General features: G+C 44.5%; 1 protein-coding gene across 1 annotated transcript; it reads left to right on the top strand.

The window, feature by feature from the left end:
* Window positions 1–9,441: 9,441 nt before the first annotated feature.
* On the top strand, window positions 9,442–25,199 carry LOC311341640 (seizure protein 6 homolog; the record flags this gene model as incomplete). The annotated part of the gene is made up of 4 exons (XM_084466444.1): window positions 9,442–9,566; window positions 10,397–10,530; window positions 22,131–22,341; window positions 25,108–25,199. The coding sequence occupies exons 1-4, from the start codon at window positions 9,479–9,481 to the stop codon at window positions 25,197–25,199; spliced, it is 525 nt and encodes a 174-aa protein (XP_084322570.1). The 5' UTR covers window positions 9,442–9,478.
* Between the last annotated feature and the right edge of the window lie 1,241 nt (window positions 25,200–26,440).

The raw sequence follows: 26,440 nt of genomic DNA, 5'->3' as shown, positions 1-26,440 counted from the left end.
ATGAGAAAATAATAATATTTTATGAAATTTAAAATAATGATATTTAGTTTTTTTGTTCTGATTTAAATGATTTCAGCTAAGGTGTATGTATGTGTTAACAGCCAGCGTAGCAAGGTACAACAGCAAGGAAATGTACAGTGCAGTGTGTAGTTCCCATTTAAATAGAAACTGAATTTTAATTGATCATGTAGCTGGCTTTTTGCAAGACAGTTACATTGCAGCCATGAAACACACTGACTTTATTATAATTGGTTAAAGTATTTTGAACTTGAACGTCATGTTCTCTAACGTCCATGCTTTCCTTGCATTTTTAAAGGACAATTTACCTTGTTGTAAAATAGGATTAAATCTGGGCCATATTGTAGTGACTTATATAAGAAGCCAATGCAACTCAAATGCATACGTTGAAGTGTTTCTGAGTGTGCCAGCCAGGTATTCCTCAGAAAGGAGGAGCGTGGCATGTGGACTAGGACGGAGAACGTGCACCTGCAACATCAAATCAACTACAGCACAACAAGCTTATTGAATTAATGTAAAAAAGCGAGCCAGGCCCCCCAGCTCAGTAATTATAAATCAAGAGTAATCAGCAGAGCATAATTGATTCAGTAATTGTGTTTGCTTTCTTGAACAAGGCCCAAAACTTTCCCAGCATGAATCATGGTAAGCTGCCACTGCTGTCACAGCACAGCAACATGTTTTGTCAATATTTAAATTGGGAAGTTAGTTAAAAGGTTCCTCACAGCAGAAAATACCTTTTTCTTAACGATGTGAGGGACTGGTTGCGGTATTTCATGAAAGCTATCTCAGAAGAAATATCTCATACATGCTGTCTCAGATGTGTCATCTCATGCAAGCTAGCTCAGATGAGCTATCTCATATCAGTTATCTCAGCTCACTATCTCCTCTGATTTCCTCCTCTGAACTTCCAAATTTAAATATTGACAAAACATTTTGCTTATTTTCTATTTTTAGAAATTATCTATTTTACTTTTTACTTATTTATTATTTTCTTTTATTGTATGACAATGTTTATATGTGAAGTGAAGTGAAGCACTTTGAGTCTGCCTTGTGTATGAAAAGTGCTGCATAAATAAAGTTGCCTTGCCTTGATTTCAGCAGAGCTATCTCATATCAGCTATATCACAGAGGAGCTATCCCAGATCAGCAGATCTTATTTCAGCTATCCCAGATCAGCTATCTCACAGGCGCTATCTCATTTCAGCTATCTCAGATCAGCCATCTCAGATCAGCTATCTCATTTCAGCTATTCTCAGGCTCTGGCTCACCGTTTCGAGGGACTCAAGGGCGTCAAGATTGCACGGCTACCTTCAATTGAATCAGCGGCGCCTGTGTCTGGTTTCTGGTTATCTGGAGGGCTGACAGGAATAGTGAGGTTGTGCTGCTCCAACGACTCTGCCATCGCAGCCGATAAGGGAGACGGGGAGCAGGCGGGCGCCACCATCACTCAGCGCCGAGACAGCCCTCGGCCCTCAGCCCTCTTTTTCTATCTCTCTTTTGTCCCTACGAGTTCTACATGACACGTGTGTCTTTGCTCTTTGATTAACGCATTATAAGCTCTTATTATTATACGGTACATCGTTGATTTTTCTATGTTTATCACGTTTATGTCTATGTATTTATTTCTTTTTCCTGATATAGATATTTTCTTTCGTTCTCCTCTTCTTCTTATAACACTTTTACCAGCCTCGTCAATTTACAAACTGTTGGTCGAATTCCTCCCCGAAGTCGGTACAACCTTCTGATGTTGTTTCTTGGAGACTGATCCCCATTGCCATCTCTAGCCACACTTCATGGCTTAGATGCACTTGGGAAAAATCAAGGCCGGCACCATTTTTGTGCTTGAGGAAAGCAAAAATATCGTCACGTACGAGCATCAGCTGCTCTCTGAGTGTTGACAGTCCTTTACGTTACACTTCCATTTCACACCTGTCACCCCCCATGAGCCGCTACAGAGCCACCACCCAGCACAGCGTGAGCCAGCGGTTCCCATCCTTGGGGTTGGGACCCCACTTGGGGTCCGTGATAGGCATATCGGGACAGACATGGGAACATTGAGGTCAAAAATCTCTATCACGCTTCTGAAATCGTGTCAGTGGTTGGCCTCTTACGATCAGGAAAAATGTGAGACAGGCACAAGGAAATAGTGCGGGGGAGCATGTGGACATTGGTTGATATTCTGTAGAACAGTCTGGGCGGCATTCATATATATATTTTTAATAAAGTTTTTATTGATTATCACACACTCTTGAGAGTGTCTCGTCTTGTCCTGATGTTTTGTGTTGAGGACCACAATGGAAATAAGTCCTGGACTTTATTGTGTTTTTATCCTCAATTGTATTTGATGTCTTTCCATTTGTGTTAGGCATTTGTTTTGATACAATTTAATAAATCAAATCAAAATCAAATTGTTTAATAAAAATAAAATAATAAAAACTGCTGTACCGAAAAACATACCGAACCGTGACTTAAAAACCGAGGTACGTACCGAATCGTGACTTTAGTGTATCGTCACACACCCCTAACATATATGTAGCCCTCTCTCCTTTCATCTCTCTTCTCTGGCAGGCCAAACATACAGATACTATCTTCCAATGCCTTGAATCAATTGTGCAGTCTGTACCATTAAGGAAGTGAAGATGGGCTCTGCGCTGTTCCAAGCGGAATCTGGATGACTAGGGTACACCAAAGAACCCGGACGTCGTAGAAAACAACCAGGGACATTTTTTTCCTTGAATGTGAAGAACTAGGAAACTAGGAACATATTAATTGACCGCTCTATGTGGTTCAAGGACAACAGACTGAATAAGGGGACATAATCAACCTGCCATATTCAGCCATATATATATAATAATAATAATAATAATAATAATAATAATAATAATAATAATAATAATACTTTTCCAATAGAACATTTTTAAAAAGGCAAAAAAAAAAAAGCCAATGACATGCATTGGATAAGTACTACTCAAACAGTGCGAATGCGCTCGGCTTACTAAGGAATATGGAACCAGCGACTGGAACCGTACAGTCTCATGGAGCATGTCAGAAAGACGATGGTTTTTCGACAACAACAACTCGTATTCCCATTAGACTGGTTGAGATGTCAAACTGTCGCAGGCTGACTCCTTCACAACAGCATTGATTCGCTTCCCCCCCCCCCCCCCGAATCCTTTCGTCGTCAGCCTCAATCACACCCTCGGCCCTGCTGGCTATATCTGTGCTCCGGTCCGCTCCGGGGCCACTCCGGGAGAAAGGAGTCTTCTTCCCTCGACCTGTCGGAGTGGAGTGGACCGTCTGTGGGCTTATCGCCGGGGTGTTGGAGGGGAGCAGTAAACACTCATTTTCGCGGCTGTCAGTTGGCTGGAGGTGGGCAACCGTGTGGAACGCATCGCAGAGTATATTAGCCGCGTCCCCAGGAGCGGAGGAGCGGAGTCGGCTTCCCGAAGCTGTGCTGCCCAGCTCTCTTTTTACAAGTGTTGTCACTGCTTACAATCACGGTTTCCTTACCTTCGTCTGCTGTCCTTGAACCACATAGAGCGCTCAATTAATTAATGTTCCTAGTTTCCTAGTTCTTCACATTCAAGGAAAAAAAATGTCCCTGGTTGTTTTCTACGACGTCCGTCCGGGTTCTTTGGTGTATCCTAGTCAGCGCAGAGCCCATCTTCACTTCCTTAATGGTACAGACTGCACAATTGATTCAAGGCATTGGAAGATAGTATCTGTATGTTTGGCCTGCCAGAGAAGAGAGATGAAAGGAGAGCGGGCTACATATATGTGGCTGCAGAGCCTTTGGGTGAATGCTGCCCAGACTGTTGTGTGTCCCACATTTCTGCTGATCTTACACACCGCAAACTCAAATTGGAGCTTTGATCAATTGCTGTATTTAGTGGGAAAACCCATTCGACTAAAACATTACCAAACAAGATTCTTGACAGCCATTTTAAACGTGTTGATGTTGTGTTGTGCGCTTGTAGATTTAAAATGACATGTGCAGTCTGGTTTGTTGCGCATGTTTAAGAATTTGTGTTTTTCCAGTGTGATGGTTTGTCTGTGTGTGTGTGTGTGTGTGTGTGTGTGTGTGTGTGTGTGTGTGTGTGTGTGTGTGTGTGTGTGTGTGTGTGTGTGTGTGTGTGTGTGTGTGTGTGCGTGTGTGTGTGTTCATTGTGTGTGTGTGTGTGTGTTCATTGTGTGTGTGTGTGTGTGTACAGGCTTTTGTCAGGTGATCCATCAGATTGTGATCCACAGAGCAGCTGTGGCTGTGAAGTGCCTGATCTTCTCCTGGCTCTGCCATCCACCGGTAGCCCCCACACCGCTCCCTATATGTCTTCATCTAATTGGATTGCAGCTTGTCAGCAAGTCGTCCCTCCACCGCTACACACCGCCTCTGCTGTTTGCTCTGCCAAGTGTTCTCTACTGTGCTCTGCCTACGTAACCTCACCTCATCCATCCATCCATCCATCCATCCAACCACCCACCCACCTACCTATTGATATATCTATCTATCTATGATCTAATCTATCTATCTATGATCTATCTATCGATCTATCTATCTATCTATCTATGATCTATCTATCTATCTATCTATGATCTATCTATCTATCTATCTATGATCTATCTGTCTGTCTGTCTGTCTTTCAATATACAGCTATCAATCTATCTATATTTCTGTCAATTTTTCTGTATCTATATTTCTGTCCATTTTTCTGTCTATCTATATTTCTGTCCATTTTTCTGTCTATCTCTTTCCTCCTGTCTTTATGCTCAGTATTTATTCTCCTCCTCCTCCCATGCCTCGCTGTTATCTTTCCAAGTCGGATCATGTTCAATAGTACACATCTGGCCTGCTTGCACTGAGGCATCACACTTTGTTTCGTAGCCGGGTGTCAGCAGTCAACATGTAGTCTGTTGGCGCTGGTGTATCCAGGGCGTGATGAAGACTCTACTCAGAGTAGATCCACAGTGACAGATGTAGCGTAGCTTCCTTCACTCTGAAACTACACTTTAGTGGAACTGACAGACCAGCGGCGCCTGCCTACCTGGACCAAGGTTCAGATACACGGTTTAGTTCAGCCGATTCAAGAATAGAATCGCTGAATATATCTGGCTCTTTGAATGGTTATTAAAGTTATTTTAATGGTCCTTTCACGTCTTTAATGGCTATTTCTGTAGAGACGTTTCATGCGTGACGTGCAGTGCTTAAGCAGGATTTTTGAACCCTTTGAGAAAAAGGTGTATTAGGTCTGTTCACAAAAACGTGGCTGGCAACTGCCATGAAACTCACAAATCAGTAATATAGTGGATGGTTTCGTTTCCTCACCTGTAGCGGATGATGAGTGTCGTCCACCACACTATTACTATTAAAGCGCTTTGAGTGCCTTGAACAGTGCTATTTAAATGCAGTGAATTATTGTTATGACCATAACAATAAATCACAATTCTAGTCATTACCGAGCCGATGGATCCAGGCGTGTCTCATTGATTGTCTGTGTGCGGTGTTGTTTGTGTTTTGAAACCATTCAAAGGGATTCTCCACCACAACAGTTCCTGTCACTCTGCTTTTTTTTTATGGCCACTGCCAAGCAATAAATAGCATGTCTGGATTACAGTGTGTTGTGTGAGGGAAAAGAGTGTCTAATTGCACTGGCTTTGTACAGCTTCACAAAGAGTCAGGCGGCTTTGCTAATCTAGGGCTCAAGGCTGGAAGCTTTTGACAAAATAATCAAAATATGGAAAATGTGGAAATGAGGAGTGGATTGATTTGGATTCATGACATGACGTTGAGGGAAAATTCCCAATTCGAGTTTTTCTTATTTCACAGTCTCAAATGTGAAAATATTATTAAATATGATCGCATTATTTTATTCCCCAAATATGATTCTTTTCATAATCTTCACCAACAATGGTTGATTTGTAAGGTTGAAACTTTCCTGTTTTGTTGATTCTTGGGAACGTTGGTTCATGGACCTGAGATTTCCAACTATGCCCCCAAAGATGCATAATTCATCTGAAGGTGTCTAAAGCATTTCTGTGGCAAAAATGTCCTTTGCTTGTGAAAAGTGTCCTGGAGTCTTTTAGGGGCCGACTGCTGCTGTTGTTGTTGACTTCTTGTCTTCAAGTTGGAAATCAATGCATCTCCACTGATAAGGGCCAGAGTGAGCTATTGATCTGCCTATAGTCTTTGTTCTTGGCCATTAAGGAATGGGCAACTGACCTTTAGTGAAGGTATCCATCTAGAAGTAGTTCCTCTTTTCATTTTCACAATATATAAGCATTATACATGGTAGGGAAAAATGCAAACATTTTTCTAATAAGTAAGATGCATGTTTCAACCAGATTATTGAATCATTTCTTATGTAAGGCTACGCCGAATTTCATAGTACTGTTGAATTTGTTTGCTAGCTTTGGAATGGAGTTGAATTTAAAACAGATTGTGCTGCCCTTTTTTTTTTTCCGAGGGTCTGATGAAAGACTGGGTTTGTCAAAGACCGAAGAGATAACTGATGTCCCATCCGATAAACCAAACTATTGACTTGAATAAATATGACTGAATGAAATTGTTTGTAAATGGAGGTTTAGTTGGTTTTATTTAAAGGCTTTGAAGGTGAGAGTCTGGCTATTATTCTGCAGGTGCGGGATCGATAAGGTAAGGGACATTTTTAAGTGGGGAACATTTTGCTACAGGCAACATTGGATCAAGGGCCTGGTTTGTATTCAGTGGGAGAAAAGTGACTCTCTGAAAATCTATTCCGCAGACAGAATATACAAACACTGTCAGTATTGTGTGTAGAATGTGTAAGCTGCTGCATTGTTTGACCAATCCATTCTGCACAAAAAAATGATGTCAAAAAATACTTTTTAAAGGACTCAGGGAAACACAATCTTTACCTTCCATCCAATCACTATATTACACTCTTTCATCAACAGGACTTTTGTTGATTTTGTTTGTTTTGTTGTTTTTTTCAAATTAATACACCACACACACGACACACATACACACGACACACACACACGACACACACACGACACACAATTCTTTCAATCCTTACCCGTCTCTAATTTGACCAATCCCTAGAGAGGCATGGTTGAATCTTACTTGTGCTATTAGTCATCGTAACACTAATCCTTCAGCACAGTCTAGCGGGTGCATGTTTTCCCCCTATTTCTCCGCCACGCCACGTTGCGGGTCTTTCAGGCTCTTCTGTGGCTGTGTCTCCCTGCTGGTAACTCCTGTGAACTTTAATGACTGGGGGTGTGTGACGGTGGCTCTCGGTGGATTCAGTGGGCCAGCTCAGGGGGGAACCCATCACGGTAGGCTCTTGTGGCCCCCGTGTCCCTTGTTCAGATTTCATGTCTGATATGAATGTGGAAAATCAATGGCAGAATGACGGTACGTTCGCTTTTTTTCCAGAGGAGGATTCAGATTCAATAATTAACTTGACTTTCAGTGTGATCAAATGCTCAGAACGTGTCGATACAGCAGACAGCTCACCAGACGGAGGGCACACTTCGCACAACATCCTTCTAAGGAGATAAGAGGGGAACATTACAATGCTCACAGCTGTTTTGCTCTCTGTGGAAAGGAGCTACACCCCACGTCCAGCGCGCTACATTTTGTCTGGTCTTTTTCAATTCCTATTCGAGATGATTCAGGCGCCAACGGGGGCGGATGTGTCTGAGAAAAAGGCCTGAGCCATTACCCTCTCTGTATGAGAAGGTTGGCGGCTGGGAAGTGGAGCGACTACAATAACCCCTGATTGTTTGAAGCAGATTGCTATTAGCTGGCGGAGAGGGGCGCGCTATTATGGTGGAAATGAAGCATTGTTAAAGAAACATAAGACTTGCCTCGGCGGATGATAGCCTCCTGAAGGGGTCTCCGATTAGATCGGGCAGGTGCTCCTGGGGAGGGGAGAATGGTTTGTTACGCTACAGGAATATTCCCGGCTCATGAAGTCCGCTTAGTGAGGAATATTAAGTGTCATTACAAGTGGTAGTATGAGGAGGAAGGAAGCACACTGATGTGAACGATTTAGCGAAGAGCCGTTCGCCTCGCCGCGCTCTCATGGTTTCCCCCCCCACCCCCCCCCCCCCCCCCCCGGAGTCCCGTCGGCCGCGGCAGTCGACTCGCGGGGGAAGATATCCACGACGCGCGAGTGTGACAGTCGTGTTAAAGTGGAGCGCAGACCAATTTGAACACGATTTTAGAAGAAAAAAAAATCCCAGAGTTAACCAAATGCTTTACTTCTGTGTTTTTGGTGTGCAGCAATGCCTAAAAAAAGAATATACTGTTCCTTTGAAGGCCCACAATATCTCACACATGTATACAGTGTATTGTGTCTAATGTGTGTCATACATAGCATTCCCTTTCCTATTTCTGCAGTATCTCTGGAAAATACCAACAAATGAATGAATGACAAGAAATGTGAACACAAAACTGCATTTGATGTGTGCAGAGAATATCCTATTTTCTTGGCCTGTTGTTGTTTTTTTTGCGACCGGTGATTTGTCGTCTTTTCCGAGCGGCGTTGGTGAACTCCTGAACGCCTGTGTCTCTGTGGCTCCCACAGCGTCCGCCCCACAGGACGGCCGCGGCCCCCCCGCCACCCCGGGAAGCCCCCTGCTGAGCGCCGCCGCCAGCGCGGCCCCCACCGCCAAGGACGCGCGCCGACGACCCATGCCCGCGGTCACCACGGCCGCGCCGCCCCTCAACGTCGTCCCCCACCGCCACTCGCCCTATCGCAGCCTCCCTCCCTCCCGCCGGCCTCCGTTCGGCCCCTGGGCCCCGCCGCCGCACCACCACGGCGAGGCGGGGGGGTTGGGCCACGGTCCTCCTCCGTTCACCGGTTCTCCCCGCTTCTCTGGGGCCCCGCAGACGTCCGTGCGCGGGCGCGCCGTCCCGCTGGTCCCCGTGACGCCACCGCTGCAGAGCGGGCTGGCGGGGTACGGGGGGGCTCCTGGGGAGGGGCCCGACCGCCCCGACCGATGGGGCCTCCGCGTCTTAGCGCACACGCCCGGCCCCGTGCATCTCCCAGACCCGTCTGACCCCGCTCGGTTGCGGGACATGGAGCTGCCTGCCCTGGCATCACCTAGTGCCGCTACTACTACTGCTACTACTACTACTACTACTGCTACTACTGCTGCTACTACTGCTACTACTGCTACTACTGCTACTACTGCTACTACTACTCCTACTACTACTACTACTACTACTACTACTACTACTACTACTCCTACTACTACTGCTGCTACTACTCCTACTACTACTGCTGCTACTACTGCTACTACTACTACTACTACTGCTACTACTACTGCTGCTGCTACTACTGCTACTGCTACTGCTACTACTGCTACTGCTACTGCTACTGCTACTGCTACTACTACTGCTGCTACTACTGCTACTGCACCAGGGAAAGACACAGCAGTGACGAGCCCACTACTGCTGAGAAATGACTCATCTGCAATGGGCGACAGCACGTCGTCAGCAGGCAGCGCCGGTGGTCTGGACGAGGGGACCACCAGCATCACGACCACCACGCCACACAGTCCAGGTGAGAGAAGGTAGATGTAGTGATGTAGGTGTTCCTGCTGCAAAACAACAAGAGTAGAACTCTGATGCTTTATTGCATTTCATGTCCAAACCAGAACTCAAGGTGAGGCACACTGAAACTTGTCGTTGTTGTTGTCAGGTTGGGTAAGAAATATTCTAAAAGATATATGCAAAAATAAATGTAAACAATATTTTTTTTTCGTAACATTTTGGATTTGGTGTAGGCATGTTTTTATTACCGGTAATCAGATTTGCAAGGCAAAGCAACACAAACTCACCACAAAATATTCTGTTTCTTTTTTCACAATCTTTTCACAATGCTTTATCCAGTGAGATATGCAAACCAGAAATGTTTCAAACATATGTGGGCGTGCACGTGTGTGGGTTGGTGTGATACAATATGGCAATAATTGTATCAGCTCAACACACGTTGACAGATGACTTGCATGGAGAGTGGGTGTTTCTTCAGGAAACTATCATCACTGTTTAACTCAGGGAGAAACCAAACCTGTGCATTAGAAAATATTACATTTCATCATTATGTGATTACATTACAATCTTAAAATTTGGTACACAATTCAATCAATCAAATCAAGTATTGAGTATGCAAATGAAAGTAATACTTGATTCGCACATTTCAAATTAAAATGCAACTTGCAATTAACAAATCAAATATCAGAAATCACATAGATGGATCTAAATCGACGTGTTCCTTGGGTTTTCAGACTTGTGTAAAATCCAAAGATAACGTTGTCCGGAAGACCTTCTCAGCCTCGGTCGTTCAGTCATTGTCGTCCTGTTCCAACGCGTGACGTGTCTTCACCGTTGCAGCGTCCTGCCACATGGACTTCAGCGGGCCTCATGGCGTTATCCAGGCCCTGCCACAGGCCGTGTCTACTGCCCACTCTGCGACAGACTGCACCTACAAGGTCGTCGTGTACATGGGCTACGGAGTGGAGATTCAGGTAGGAAGCCCGTCGTGGGGCTCTAAGTGACCATTTCAACTCAAAATGAAATGAAACGAAATGGGCCAGAACATGGCTATTCCTGTTCTTTCTCTTCTCATACTTTCCTTATTGTATCCAACGTGTATCTTTCAAATGTTCAGTTTACCCATTACATATTATGTAAAAGTACTTAAACTAAGATTTAAGCACTATTATTTGAGTGTATTTTTTAAATGGAAAAGCCATCCGTCAGCTGTAAGTAATGGAAAGTCTTCCAGTTGGCTGTCTGTCTTAATATCAGACAATTCCGAATTTTGACTGCCGCCGGCTCATTTCTGACAAACCATGGGCATTTCTATTATATACTGTATATTTATATTTATTTTATGATTGGTTTCGGAATCCATCTTGCCTGTCAATCACAAGTGTGAAATGCAACACTTCTCAGTGGACGATGTGGGTCGAAAGGTTTGTTGCTTAGTTTCAAAATTGTGCTCTCCGCACTCTTGTCTTTATAACTCTCAAATCGTACGTACAGCAGCTGTAAAGCATTAAATATCCAGGCTAATATATTGACGGCCTTTCCGCAATTTAAGTCCTCAATGTGACTTAGTGACATGAAAATCAATAGAAGGATTGCAACCTATGCACTTTGTATTGATATTGTGTTGCCTGTTCATAATGACTTTGGACAGAATCCAACATTTTCTTGTCATGTTGAAATCCTTGGTCTCGTTAACGCAGTTGAAACACTGCCCCGTGGAATTGCCAGATAAATGTTTGTAGTGAGCATTTTTACGTTTTAGGACCCCTCTGAAGTGACCGGCTATGGCGATATATTGGGCTCATGCTGTTAATATGACGCAAAGTAAAATCTTTACTTTCACTGTCCTCTCTGCCGTATTTAATGTGATGGAATTAGAGGATTTAACCAGAGGTAGAGCGTGTGGCGAAAGACCTAGAATTCCAGCATGGTGATTTCTTGAAGGTGCTCACTCGGTAAATATCCTCACAGTACCCAAACATAACAGTGGAGCGGACAGATTTTAGCATAGTAACTTGGTGTGGTTGTTGTTTTGTTTAAAGACAAGCTTCCTCATGTGTTTCTGCCATGCCATCAATCACAATTAGACCTTTCTCCTGCAAAGCGTCTCCCCCTCTCGTGTGTGAAAGGTGCGCAGACTAGGGAGGCAGGGATGCATATAGCAGGTCTGTCTCCAATGTCACCTCCACAAAACGTGTTTGGCTTATTCAGATAACTGACGGGCGCTTCCGGCAATTACAACCACTCCTTCCACTCTGGGGTACTTAGAGTTGCCGTGAGGCGTCTGACCTTTTTGAGGGAGGCTGCGCCTGTGATTTAAACAGAACCTCTCCCTCTCCCTGCCCCACCGCCCTCTCCCCGCATGATTAACTCTGAGAGCAAGGGCTTCTTCGCCGCGCATAAAATATACAATGGCCATTACGTCGCTGACCTTCCGCGGATGCCTGGGCCAATATATTTCTGATATAAAAAATGAATATGTGGTTGCAAATCATCGCCAATGAAGCGTCCACGCTGCCCAGTGTCCCGGCGAGGAAGGAGGAGGAGAGGAGAGAGGATCACTGGAGGGAAGGAGAAGGAGCCACGCTGGCTAGCTGTGTCTGCCTTGCTTTCATTATTCAGAGTGACTTCCATGTAGGATTCTGCTTAGGTTGTGGACGCTAATGAAGTGCTCATGGATTATCGGTCCTCTGTTTGTTTACAGGCCCCTTTTTAAATGTATTGTGGGTGAAATGTTTCCTCAGCTTCTCTTAGCTAAATGAGCAAACCACAAAAAGTGCTCGGGGCCCTATAGAGAGATAGACGGAAACATTTGAAACGGACCTCAGGTGACTAATCTTCAGTGAACCTTTCATTATACATTCAGGCGGGGGTTGTAATGTGCCTTATCTACAAATCATACATCCTGATGAATGTACACTGAAATCCATGTCTTTGTCCACTGTAGATTGGACAATCACACAAGATAGGACAGAATTTCTCCTCTGATTGAGATTGATCATTTATAATTGTATTTAATAATCATTAATGCAGACAAATTAGCATGTGAATTTTTAGATTGTTGAACACAAAGCATGTGGAGATAGGCTTCTGTTCAACGGTTCACTTAATTAATATTGATGAGTGTTTGAACGTAAACGTGAACATACACACATTCATAAGGACGTATTTGAATCTTATGGATTCTAGCTAAGTTAGAGTTGACTTCTTGGTTTTAGATACATGAAAATGAATAATTGATTTAAGTTTTATGTTTAAGCATCAGTCAGGGCACAGAATGATGGTGGATAATGTTACATAAGATATCAGGTCAGTCTTATTAAAAGAGAACAGTGGAATTGCAAGTGCTCTATGAACTATACTTTATGATTTTACCTTTCTTTAGGGCAAGGCTTGATGGAAATTTCCGACACAGATTTTTGTGTGTGTACAGAAATGCAGATTGCAATATATTGCTGTGTTATTATCGTCATCTTCATGCGCTATTTGTTTTTTTTTAATATTCAGCCCTGTGTAATGCTAAACATCATATGCCCACGTTGGGGTCAATACACGACCATAGTCCTGTGCTGTGTCCCGATATCCATACTTCCACGGGTACACTTAGACGCACACTATCCGCACTCACAAAGTGCGTCACAGAGTTTCCGAATTTCCAGTCAGCGTCGTTCCAAATCCAACACTCCGTGGTGCACTAACCGGAAAAATGACGATGACGACTGCCACCGTGGCTTGTCACCCGCCCCCAAAAACATCCCGCTTTGAACGGTGAGCAGCTATAAAAGCTATAAAAACTACAAAAATGTCTCCATTGATGCAGGCTGTGTGGAAAATGCGCCGACGTTGTCTCAGCCCGGCTCCGCCCTCTGCCGCTACGTCGCTAAGATGGCCGCCGCCGCCGCTTGAGTACGAAAAAGTGTGCATCGATCCACACTCGGCGGTTTGACCGTTCTGAGTCCACCCTCCGGGTCCTTCCAGTACACCTTCAGCCCCGTCCCAATACCTCCCCTAACCCTAGATCTTTGCCCTAACCCTAGATTTTGCGCCTTCTCGTGTAGGGGTGTAGGGTGTCCCATTACTGTAGGGAGCTAAGGGGGGAAGTGCTATTTTGCCCCTCATAATCAACCCTCAAAACGTAGTGAGGTCCGAGGCTGCAGGCTTAAAACGAAGTGGAAGATTTACTGTTGAGGGCCACTCCAAACCAAGTGGAAGTTTTAAGGGGGGAGAAATGGGACAGAGCTACTCAAACTAAGTATAGTAAGTAGGGGAAGCATGGCTATTGGAGCACAGCACTGGTCACGTTCCTATATCACCAGCAGTGAGATGAGCGTCGCCGCAGTCAAGGGCATATTTGTGATTTGAATATTGACGGGGACATTTCTCCTAATTCCTCCTTTGCTGCCACTGCCCATACCAAGTGGTGCATGTGCATGTGCATGCACACATGGACACAACCTGTTCAAAACCACACACAGCTCTATCACAACCTGAAGTATGAAACTGCTTTGCACCTTAACAGGACGTTTGCTGGGACATTTAGCTTCTCAACCACTTTTAAGACATTGAGGGCTTAGCCCAGGGCCTTAATAAATAAGAAAATATTGATCTCTGTGGGTGGTACAGTCAAGAGGCGAAAGTACAATTGAGTGCCTATTCTAAAAAAAAAAACACAGACAGTATTCGGCTAAATGATCCAGACGATTCAATCTTTACTCTTTTAGAAAACGCTCTTCATAATTGAGCTGGTCTATGCTTTGACACACTGGAAATATAGAAGAATGGTTTTCTTCCAGAATGGTCAAGTGAAGCCGTGGATATCGCTTGTACCCAACTATATTGAAACGCAGGGTACCTACATCCTTCCACAGCATGTGGCCCATTTTTCAGATTGATTAAAATCATCGATGGGGACATTTCGATCGGTCCTTGACTACTGGTACCGTCCCAGCAGCCCAAACCTACCCCAAAAAGGCCACAGTGGAAATGAAGAAGAAGGCCCAAGAAACATCGAGAGCTACGTTTTAAAAATCAGTCCAAAAACTGAGGACTGCCAGGACTGGGGCTCCGGGCATCACTTTAAAGGCATATGGACAGCTCGGGGGTATCGACTCATCGGTCGATACTCTCAATTGCTGTGTGGAGCCAGACACCGCCTTAGTTCGATAAAGCAGCAGCTCCGTCTTTGGCCTTGGGGCCGACGTGGGGACGGCAGAGATTGATTGCTGAGCATTTGTCACCACAGCGACGCCCGGAGAGCCTCCAAGCAGCACTCATTTCTTGTCGGAGTAACTGCAATTACCGAGTTGGTTTTTGCAAAGAAAATAGGTTTATAAAATGTCAAATGAAAGAAAGAGAAATTAGAAATAGAAAGCCTTTATTGTCATTATACACGGTACAATGAAACAATGCATACGGTTACAACCACTAAACTGGGTGTGCTGCTGCATGGGTATAAAGTTGATATAATGTGTGTGCAAAAAAATGTACACACATAAGGGCAATATTGTCCTTCATATTGGAGAAGGTCATTCATCTACACATCTACACATCTACACATCATTCATTCATTCATAATTGACTCACCCTTGGATGAACCCAATTGGGCTAATCTAAAGGTGTTTGTGAGGGTGTCTGTGAGATTAAAACAACACTCAAGAATACATATAGAAAACAGCACGTTCCTCACACAGTGAACGAGAACGACCCTCGACCCGACAAAGAGAGGTGGAGACAGCGATGGTTACCCTCTCCTTCAACGTGTAGTTACCAAACCCAGATGACCTGAGATGGCTTCAATTAGAGCTCTCCTCGCGGCAGCTCTCTCTCTCTCTCTCTCAGTGTAGCAGGGGACCAGGGGGGCCTGGTGACACGGGAGACACTTCACTTGGCAGGTGAGGGAGACGGTGCACCATGCGGTTATCTCGCTGTAATTGTTTCTGCCACCCTGCTCCCCGATCCTACCAAAGGCGTGGCGGTGGTGAGAACACACACACAGAGAGAGAGAGACGCTGATTGGTGCGGTCGTTTTCATCGCCTCCCGCACTCCTCACTGTGTTCTCAGCGTGTCCCAGTTGTGCTGCAACAATCTCTTATCAACTTCTCTCTCTCTCTCTCTCTCTCTCTCTCTCTCTCTCTCTCTCTCTCTCTCTCTCTCTCTCTCTCTCTCTCTGTGCAGCTACACACTCAGATGCCTCTGTTCCGCAAAAAGCCTGTCTAAGATCATTCACGGTCGGGACAATTATGGAGCAGAGATCAGACAATCTTCTTGTTAGTCTTGCCTGTTTAAACCGTCCGGATCAACTCAGGCGCTTCACTTCTCGCTGTGAGTGACATCATTGTTTTCGTCTTTTTTTTAAAAATAGCGGACACACCGTGCGATGGCACAGGTGTATAAAGCAGAGTGAATCACAAAGAAAAGCATATTCCGTCACATCACACACACACACACACACACACGCCTCTCTCTCCCCAGCTCTCCATCTCTCTCCGTCTCTCTCTAATTCTCTCCCTGTGCAGCGTCTGTCTGTCACCGCCGCTATTGTACCTGCCTGTTAACGCCCCCTGGTTCGTGGTATTCGTGTTGGGGGGGCTGAGGGAGGCTCTCTCTGCGCGGTGCGGTGTGCGGCACTTGGGAAAATCCTCTCCAGTGTTTAAGTATAAGCCACACATGATGGGGCGGGACTATCAGCATTCTGCAGCCATGGCTGACACTCTCTCACACACACACGCACACACACACACCCACACACACACACACACACACACACACACACACACACACACACACACACACACACACACACACACACACACACACACACACACACACGTTTGTGTGTCTATGCGATGAACACATGCACAAATGCATTAATATGTTCTTACAGTGAGGGGCCCTTCTTCAACTCCCCCCTGGCCCTCTGGGTTTCCTCTCTTGGGATTCAGGAACGTTCCAGAATGCACATCTCTCCCTCCCAGCCTTGGTGCTGGATCGTTATTGGGAGAGGGAAGAAAGACGAAGTGTCAAGAAGAAGAATGCGTTTAAAGTAGAGACCGGATAATAGGAAATTACTAAATCTCACTTTATAGGATTCTGAGGGGCAGCTAAGCGACAGGGCCGCGATAAGGCAGAGGAGCAACGGATAGAATGCTGAACAGAGAAGAGGGAGAGAGGAGAGGAGCGGAGCGATTGGAGCCCATGGGGTGGTGGTGTCAGACGTCGGGGTGAATCGATTGTGCGACGTTAATAAAGTTGCCCTTGGGCTCTGTTTTAAGCAGGAGTTGGTCAATACATTAAGCCCGTCGGGTGTTGATACCGCGGCGCTGCGGAGGAGTGGTGGACGCCGGCAACGCTGCAGACAAGACACACGTCATGCGTCATGCGACTGCTCGAAAATCCTTGTCCGTGTCCCCGTGATTTCGTCGCTGTTAATGAAGCTATACCGTGCTTTGGTGTTGTCCATACACCGGCACGGCTACTGCTGTCGATTCAACGAAGACATGGCTAATAAAACTAAGGCTAAGCTGCCATATATAGATGTTGGAAAATATCTATTTAATATTATTAGTTATTATAATACAGTTATATCAAGAGCATATCTAAGACAGACAGGCTTGCTTAACATGACCTTTGGATGGCGTTTGGAATAGCACAATTAACGTGTCTTTTACTAATACTACATAAAACATTTAAAGAATCATAAAAGGAAAAACATTTTATGCAGAAATTGTCTAGCGCTTAAGGGGACAAAGGTAAGCATGAAAATGGATGCTTTTTAAATTTTTGTTGTAGAAAAAAAAACAAGATGTGTTTTTGATATCACCATCAATGTCTCTGTTCCAAAATGTTATTTTCATCCTACCAAGCGTGTTAATTACATCGACAACGACACGTTATTTTGACTTGGAACCCTTGTTTTACACGTACTTGGTATGAATACATCTTGCAGAGCATACCACATTTTGCTTTTATTTACCCCTTATATTACATTATATATCATATCCAAGCTCTGCTTTTCCTTTTCTTCCCCTCATTCAAAAATCTATTTTGTGACTAGCGGTTCGGGATTGCGTTAATAATGAAATAGCGGTAGACAAGGTGTTAGGAACAAGCCCAGTGCTAATAAATAAATGTGGATACACAGAATAACTGTTTCACTGTTATTCACTTGAGGAATACCACATCATTAAATGTTATGCTACCAAGAGGATGCTGCATGTTGTAATGTATTATTCTTTAAGACAAACCCTTCAGTCCTTGACCTCGACTAGGGACCGCAGAGGCAGCCCTCTGTATTCACGGCAGCCCTGAAATAATAATTAAAATGGTTTATTAATAGTAAAGAATAGAAAGGGACTCTCAATGTGACCATGTACAATTTCCTTCCAAACGGCCGTACCTATACCGGCCCTTTCCCTTTTCCACTCTGTTCCTTGTGTGTGATATCAGTGTCTTTGTGCGAGAGGCTAGAGGGTACTTCCAAGGACATGGATGGATATAGGATATTGTCCACGTCTTTTCTCTCAACTGGAGGAGAACATTTTTCTCCGGCCTTCTTTTGTTCTCTCTTTCATATCAATTCCGTTGCTTGGCGCCACAAAGGCACAATGCTCTGGCGCAATGGATTCTGTCAAACCTCAAACATCAGAAAATGGATTGCTTCAAGAAAATGTATAATAATGTATAATAAATGGATAAATAATGTGCTTTTACTATGAATATTATAACCTTTTCCAAATCATAGATATCTCTAGTGTGTGTGTGTGTGTGTGTGTGTGTGTGTGTGTGTGTGTGTGTGTGTGTGTGTGTGTGTGTGTGTGTGTGTGTGTGTGTGTGTGTGTGTGTGTGTGTGTGTGTAGGCGAAGATAACTGAATAATTCAGTTCCCAGGTGTCAAATAGGTACTTTTGTACGGCTGCGTTCACGTGGTTCAGGAGGACTACCCGTCGTGGACCGCATGGTAAAACAGGTAAAACAGTTTCACCATGAATGCAGGAAGAAACGAACAAAACGAAACACGCGTGATCTATTGCTATTGTGATGATGTATTGTTAACAAAGAACGGGGAACGCGCAAACAATTATAATATTTTAACCTTGGGCGGCAATGTGGCTACCGTTGAGGTTGTCTGTATTTTCAGCATCAATGTTCAGCTCTCGTTGAAATGATGTCAGGATTTCTGTATACCTTCTACCTGATCCATGTGGACAAATCAGAACGTAGTGGTCTTCGCTAAAGTTAGTTTTCTTAAATATACTCTTTTACTGTTTCTCTATACTGCGGGCCGTTCGACCGTGAGGAATAGCACATCTTCCCAAGATTCTGTCTCGTCGGCTGTTCCCAGACTTCACGTCTGTAAATAACAGACTCGGAGAAACGCGTGCTCTCGTCTACGCTCACGCCCACACACAATAACAACCACCGCAATGATTGCATCTACGCACGCAGTCCTTGATCTGTGTTGCCTTTTGATTGTTTTCATTTCTGAGACTCGAGATTTTTTGGGGGGTTTGCCGGAAGCAGATATTCAGCTAAAAGCTGCTGGTACCGTAGAGCAGTCATGGACAAACACGTTGACAGGGGAAAAAAATAACTCCATTGCAGTGGTTATGAATATACGATATGCAAGCAAGTAGAGGTAAATATATCTTATTTTCTCGTTCTGAAGAAAAGGAAATGGGAAACCTAGCAATAATTCAACATGAAAACCCCCAGCATTGCTGGACAAAGATTATCCCCTCTTCGCTCTGTATTCTGTTATTATTATTTCACAATAACACACGCACGCACGCACGCACGCACATGTACATTCACCTGGTCGCACAACACATGCACATAGCCACACACAAACACACGCATGCGCGCGCGCGCACGGTTGACACGTCTGTGTGCAGACGACGAAGAAAGACTTGGATCCTATAGTCAACACAGTATCCTGGGGAGCCATGTGTCCTACATCCCAGAGTGAGGTCTCTTTAATGAGGAGACGTAGACGTTGAAAACAAAGTCAACCTCCATTTGTTTGGTTTTCTAAAAGGTAAAGGCCTTTCTGTCTCCCCCCCCCCCCCCCAATCACCTGCTACGTGACAGCGTGTACAGCGTGCACTCAGATATTATTCTTCGGTGTAATAGGAGCACTTGGTTTCACAATGGAGCAGGAGAGAAGCTCGAGAGAATAGGATACTATAGAATATCATTGATTTGAACACATTTGCGCGGTGAGTTACAATCGAACCATGTAGCACAAGCATGGGTTTCCCTGAACCAACCCACGTATTCCGTAGGACAGAACGGGAAGGAAATTGGGATTGTGAAATGTCTGCTTAATAAGATAATTTGCTTAATAAGCTAAATAAAATAGCTTTTATTCATACACACTAGGTGCATGTTCTGTCATCACCTACATTTGTTGACTAACTTCAATACTAATATTCATATTCCAATTCCTTTTGAATAAATTATCGATATTATTACAATTATATATATATATATATATCTTTACTGAGTTTACAAGGTTGTAACAATAAATAAAAAACCTAGTAAATGTTATACAATGTATAATGGTATACAAATGTTAACATATTAATGTTAGTTGAATATGCTGTGGTATATTTATAGGCTAGTTCTATATTTAGAGATGTTACATTTGTTATTATATTGGTGACATTTATTGGATTTCCGTATTCATTTGGGCTTCAGATATAATTTATGACCTCCCCCTCGCCTAGGAGTACAGTTGCACAGGGCCTGGACGCGTTCCAGAGCCAATTGGATTACGTCTCCTGTGGTTATTATGTTGAGTGGTTTATTATTCCCTTACTTCAGGCATAATGTCATTATCCAACGATGACCCTTTTTTTGTTGATGTAATGTTCTCCTGGGGTTGTCCATGAGTTAATTAACAGTACATTAGGACTCGTTATGCTCACCCACAACACTGCCACTTAGTGTAACACTGCGGTGGACTGGCGGCTGGTCACTCACATTAAGTCTGCTTGCAAACGCACACAAGATGTGAGGCGTCTTTTGTATCGACATTTCAGAATGGAATAGACCAGGGGTATTCTATACGTACTCAAAGAGGTCCAATATCTCCTCAAGAAAACGACCAGAACATCTTAATGTCATTACGCGTTATGATTCTGTACCTTAGATATTGAAGTGGTCTAGTCGTTGTATCAGTGTATGTGTGTATCTGCATTTAGTCAACAGCTAACCAAACTCAAACCTCAACTTAAAGTACAATTTAATAATATTTAAACAATACTTATTGTTATTATAAATAATAATAGAATATATTATATATATATAATAATATATATAATGAACACATTTTCTTTTTTCATTTCAAGCAAAATAACATGTCAGAATGCGTTTCAAAATGAAAGTCATAGCAGCCGGCGCTTCAGAAAGAATAGCATCTTAAAATACACATTTTAGAAAAATGAAATGAAAAGAAGGCTATTGTTCGAGTGTTCCTTTTTCTTCTTTTATGCTAACTCCATCTCGCACCTTAAAAATCTCAACCAATGTCACCAACACTCTAAACACATTGCAACACAAGTGAACAGCTCCTATCTCTTTGTTCCTCTCTGATAACCCACACCCCCCCACTGCTCCCTCTGGTTCAGTGACAGACGTGTGTTCTCCAGCTCGTCCTGCCGCCCGGACCTTAAATAAATCTGGGGCTGGAACGGTTACCAGGGCCATTCTCCTACACATGTGTAGGTGCTCATCGGTGAGGCTGGAGAACACTGTTGTGTTCCTCATGGTGGAGAAAGCCGTCTCACAAGCTGAGCGTGACGCCGACCGTGGTCAACGCGTACAAAGGCGGCGACGGTCTGGGAACAAAGGAGACAGCGCTGCTGTGGAGCTGCCCGTGTGAAGAATGTCCGTCCGTCCATACGTGAATAAAAGCTGTTTTCGCTTTCTGCCTTTACTGTTTTGCAGCGCAACATGCTAACAAAAAAACCAGGTCAGAGTAGTCCGGGTTAGGAGGACGTCTGGGTCCAGATCCGGAACCGCCTATTAGTGACCTCTGGAAGATGTCTTCTCAATGAGTCTTTAATTTCTCTCATCGAGAAATGAAGCCTTCCTCCTCCTCCTCCTCCCGATGTGCTGCTAGCGATGATGTTACGCGCTGATGTCGTCCGACTGGAGGGTCACGGGAAAGACAAACCACATCCCTTCACGCTCCTCTCAGAGTTCAACGAGGACATCGGGAATAAGGGGCGAAGGACGGTGCAGACAGACACACGGTCTCTCTGGCCGCGTTTAGACGCTAGAGAATCATCTGCCCTTTTAATAGTGACACTGACCGAGGACTACACTGAACAGCGCCTTTTCAACTTTTACATATTTACTCTGAGCTGTGCCAAAAAAGTCATTAAAAACACTTTCAATACAATTCTTCCGTTCTCATTGACAAAAATGAAATACGCCTATTATAGACACGCAGTGTTGGGACGCAGTGAATCGACTGAATGTAAATGTGTTGACATGTATAAAACATGACGATGATGATATGAATATACATCGTCTTTGCTCCTCCTCACTTGATGTCGTCCTCCACTCCCAGGTGATGCACGTCGACCTGTCAGAGAGCGACCTCGTGACGTTCGAGGATGCGGGCGCCGGCGGCGACGGCGCCGATGGCGATGGCGACGTCATCCTGGCCAACAGGTCCATCCTCACCAAGGGACTGGTGGTGCGCAGCCGGAGCAACCGGTTCACCGTCCGCCTGAGCAGCTTGAGGCCCCGCGCCGGGGCCCTGCGGCTCCGGTACAGAGGTAGGACGCTCTCCGCAGGGGCCCTACCGCTGTCCAGCCTGGCTGAATGGAATACATGACCATGATGTATTGTGTGAACTATAACTGTCTGTCTAACATCAGACTATTTTATAAAATTTTTAAAAAAAGAGTAGGCACATCGCATCATCAGAGCACAATGCATCAGAGCACAACCAAGTGCAACGCTTCGGCCAACAACGCATTCATGGGCAATTATACGGGACATAGAAAGAGATTGCTATATTAATTAAAGGAAAGTGTCAAATGTTCTATGATATGAAATAAGCAATTTACAGCAACTGATATTTAATGACTTAAACAAAGATGTATGAAGATCCACATTTTTGGCTGCATAAGAATTTAGAAACGAATGCATGGCATGTTTAACAAAACCTTGTTTCATTTTTATTGCAAATCATGTGTTCCATATTTATACTACGCATACATATTAACATATTATCCTATGTTATAAAGACATATGGCATAGGAACATATGTGCATATTTATAAATGTCCATTTATATTTGCTCAGCTTCGACTCACTCATCATCACAATTCACAATTCATCATCAAATAGGTTTGGTTGTCAGTTGTGCTTGTGTTGGAACACGGTCAGTAAAAGTGAGGGATGAATGAACATGATAAGGAAAGGAGGAGTATCTCAAGCAGAATGGTGGTGGCGTACTCAACAAAGCTTTATACAAGTAAGGCACTAACAAACAGCAGCACTGCCTCCATTCTTTGAATGTGATGAAAGAAAGATCTCATGATGGTGAGTGATTGGTAAAACGATGCCAAACGATGCCACTGCTGCTCCATTTTCTCCCTGTAATCGTGACAGAATAATGACAAAACAGACAAAACTTTTTCTTTGACGTGCTATTTGCCACTACTTCGAAAATGTTTGAATGACCCCCCCCTATCTGAAACCATTTTCCTGAAGCGTCACGAGAATGTTCAACCGCATGAATGTGTGAACCATCACAACACTAGGGGTGTAACAATACACTCATTTGTACCGAAATTTTCTGGTTCTAACGGTTCGATGCGCGTTTTATTTCGGTACGTACTCAAGTTTTTATTGATTATGACACTGTTGTCATAATCAATGTGTGTCATAATCACAGTGACTGATGTCACTCTGTGACACTCTGACACTGTGAGTGTCTCGTCTTGTCCTGATGTTTTGTGTTGAGGACCACAATGGAAACAAGTCCTGGACTTGATTGTGTTTTTATCCTCAAGTGTATTTGATGTCTTTCCATTTGTGTGCAAGGCATTTGTTTGATACAATTTAATAAATCAAATCAAAATCCAATTCTTTGATAAAAATAAAATAATAAAAACTGCTGTACCGAAAAACATACCGAACCGTGACTTAAAAACCGAGGCGAACCGTGACTTTAGTGTATCGTTACACCCCTACACAATACGCACACCAAGCTGAGAATAATTAAGAATCCAGGGCAGTGGGAAGTACGCAGTCTGTCATTCTCCACTCTGACTCTCTCTAAGACCGCACCATGGTAAACAATACATAATTGTTTTTTTCAGGCCAGGAACAATAAGTGCCGCCACTAACTCAATGGGGATGAATTCTATCTGGGCCCAGCACATGGGCTCTGTGCGGTCGTTCCTGTAAGCCAGCCACGTTTCATTCACTGACGGACTGCTTTTTGAGGAGAAATATGCACATGAAGCACCGTGGCATTCCTTCTTACTGGGTCGTATATCTTTGACAAACAGCAGCTAGAGTACACACCGTATATGTACACACCACCCGCTGTCCACTAAGCCACCCTGGCTGTTGCCTAACTCGGTTATATCCAGACGTATCATTATTAACCGCTATCCTTAGTAACTCTAGTTGCAGAGATGCATTTCATGTTATCTGTATAATAGATAATAGATACATTCTACTGAGTTGCGCTGGGATCCTGAGCTTATTGTTGCCTCATAATAAACCACTTGGGTATCTAATTAAATGGTAATTATGAAGACACGATTGCCACCGTGCTGCCCTGTTACTTCTATTTACGTCTAACTTTGCCAATTAAATTAGCGCTACATGAGAAGTTTCTGCTGGTCCACCTCAGGCACTGCAACGTTCTGTACAGCATGCTATCAATTATCTTATTTGCATAAAACCCAGATGTAATCGAATCAAAAGAACAGATCATACAATTTAAATTCAATAATAAACAATGCAAACAAATAAGAAAGAAGAGCCGCCTTAAACATCGCTTAAGGTGACAAGATGACGCATTTCAAACGGTGAAGTTTCCCTTTGAACTTTGATCGGGGCTGTTGACGTTCAAATACTGAAAACAGGATGAATACGGCAACGGTGAACACAGTGCTGAGGCGGTGTTATTTATGGACTCTGTTTTGTCACCTGACTCAAGTTAAACCATTTGATTTCCATGGAAACTAATAAGCCCTCGATTTAAAGGCCACCCTGTTAGTTACCAGCGTTCCACTGCAGCACTCGTCGGCGTTCACGCAGAAAAACGCATTCCTTCACGTTTCACTCCGACGCCTGCTGGACTAAACACATGCAGCCTCCACGAGGACGTGGAGGGACACACACACACGCGCAGGGGGGAGGGATAGGGATAGCTCCCATTTGTTGTTGCGGTTGAATGCAAAATGCTGATCCACAATCAGCGCCCGCCCCCCCCCCCCGAGTCCCGAGTCCCCGGGATCACGGGGCAGTCCGACGTCGGACCCTCAGGTCTCACTCGGCGTGGAATCGTATCGCTGACAGGTTTCCCCCCCGAGCCCCCCGCGCTGCACACCGCGTGGGCCCGCTGCGGGCGCAACCTGTCACCGCCAATCAATCTCAATGGGCTCCGATGAGCCGGGCGGTGTAAATGAGTCCTCCCCTGTCATTTTTTATTATTGATGCACGGCTGTGTGGGTGGGTGGGTGGTGGATGGTGGTGGGGTGGGATGGTGGAGGGGTGGTGGAGGATGGTGTGGATGGTGGTAGGACGGAGGGAGGGGGGGGGGCTAGGAGATATATTTTTGTCATCAGCCTACGTACAATACACACAAGGGCTAATAGACCCGTCGGTCTTCCGTGTAGTGTGCCTGAATGTTATTTTTTGTTATTTGTTATTGTGTCATTTGCAGCAAGTCCCGCAGCAAACGAAAAAAGAGACACATCCCCCGCTCCCCGATGCTAAAGAACAGTTGGTAACGGAGGTGTCGCTCTGCTTATTCTGCGGCTGCGGTCTCCTCTTAATATAACCACCGTGGAGCAGAAGAGTGAGCTAAGACACCATTTTGTGAGACACTTCACTGGAGAGAGAGAAGCAGGCAGGAGAAAAAGACGGTAGTGAGGGCTGACATTCAGAATAACCCCTCCCTCCCTCTGTGTACCCTTCTCAGACGTTCATATAATAATAATGAAACATCTAAAGAGAAAATGAAAGTGATGCTGTTTCATGGAAGGAATATTTATAGGAATGAGACACTCCTAACCTGCCACATACAGGAACGTATCTTATCTGAAATGTTTTTTTTGTTATTTTCCATCATTGTAGGTAACAGTACACGCTGCGCCCAATTCCCAATCTTATCTTTTTTCTGACACAATAGGAGGTTTGCTTTGAAAGCACTATCGCACCTACCCGCTCTGCAATCAGAGCCCCCGACCAACTGGGCTTTCCAAGGGACGCAGCGGGGGCATGTATCGCAGGAAGACGTAGTGGTGGAAAGTGGGAGGAGAAGACGGCGATCTGTTTCTTGTACGTGTATTATCCCTGGTAGAACGTGTATTATCCCTGGTAGGACTCTGTGATTATCACCGCCCCCCCCCGTTGTGTTTTGAATCGGCCCTCCACAGCAAAACAGCTGGTCGTCTGCTGGCGAGGGAGTGAGGAGGAACACACACACACACACACACACACACACACACACACACACACACACACACACACACACACACACACACACACACACACACACACACACACAACACACCGCCAGGAGCACACACACACACACACCGCCCCTGGTGTGGAGCTTTTCAATAGCCTTGCTTGAGGTCCACCATTACCGCTGTGTGTGTGTGTGTGTGTGTGTGTGTGTGTGTGT

Source organism: Micromesistius poutassou (assembly GCF_964030765.1).
Source record: "Micromesistius poutassou genome assembly, chromosome: 4".
Lineage (NCBI taxonomy): Eukaryota > Metazoa > Chordata > Actinopteri > Gadiformes > Gadidae > Micromesistius > Micromesistius poutassou.
This window is presented reverse-complemented; position numbering and strand designations above follow the sequence as displayed.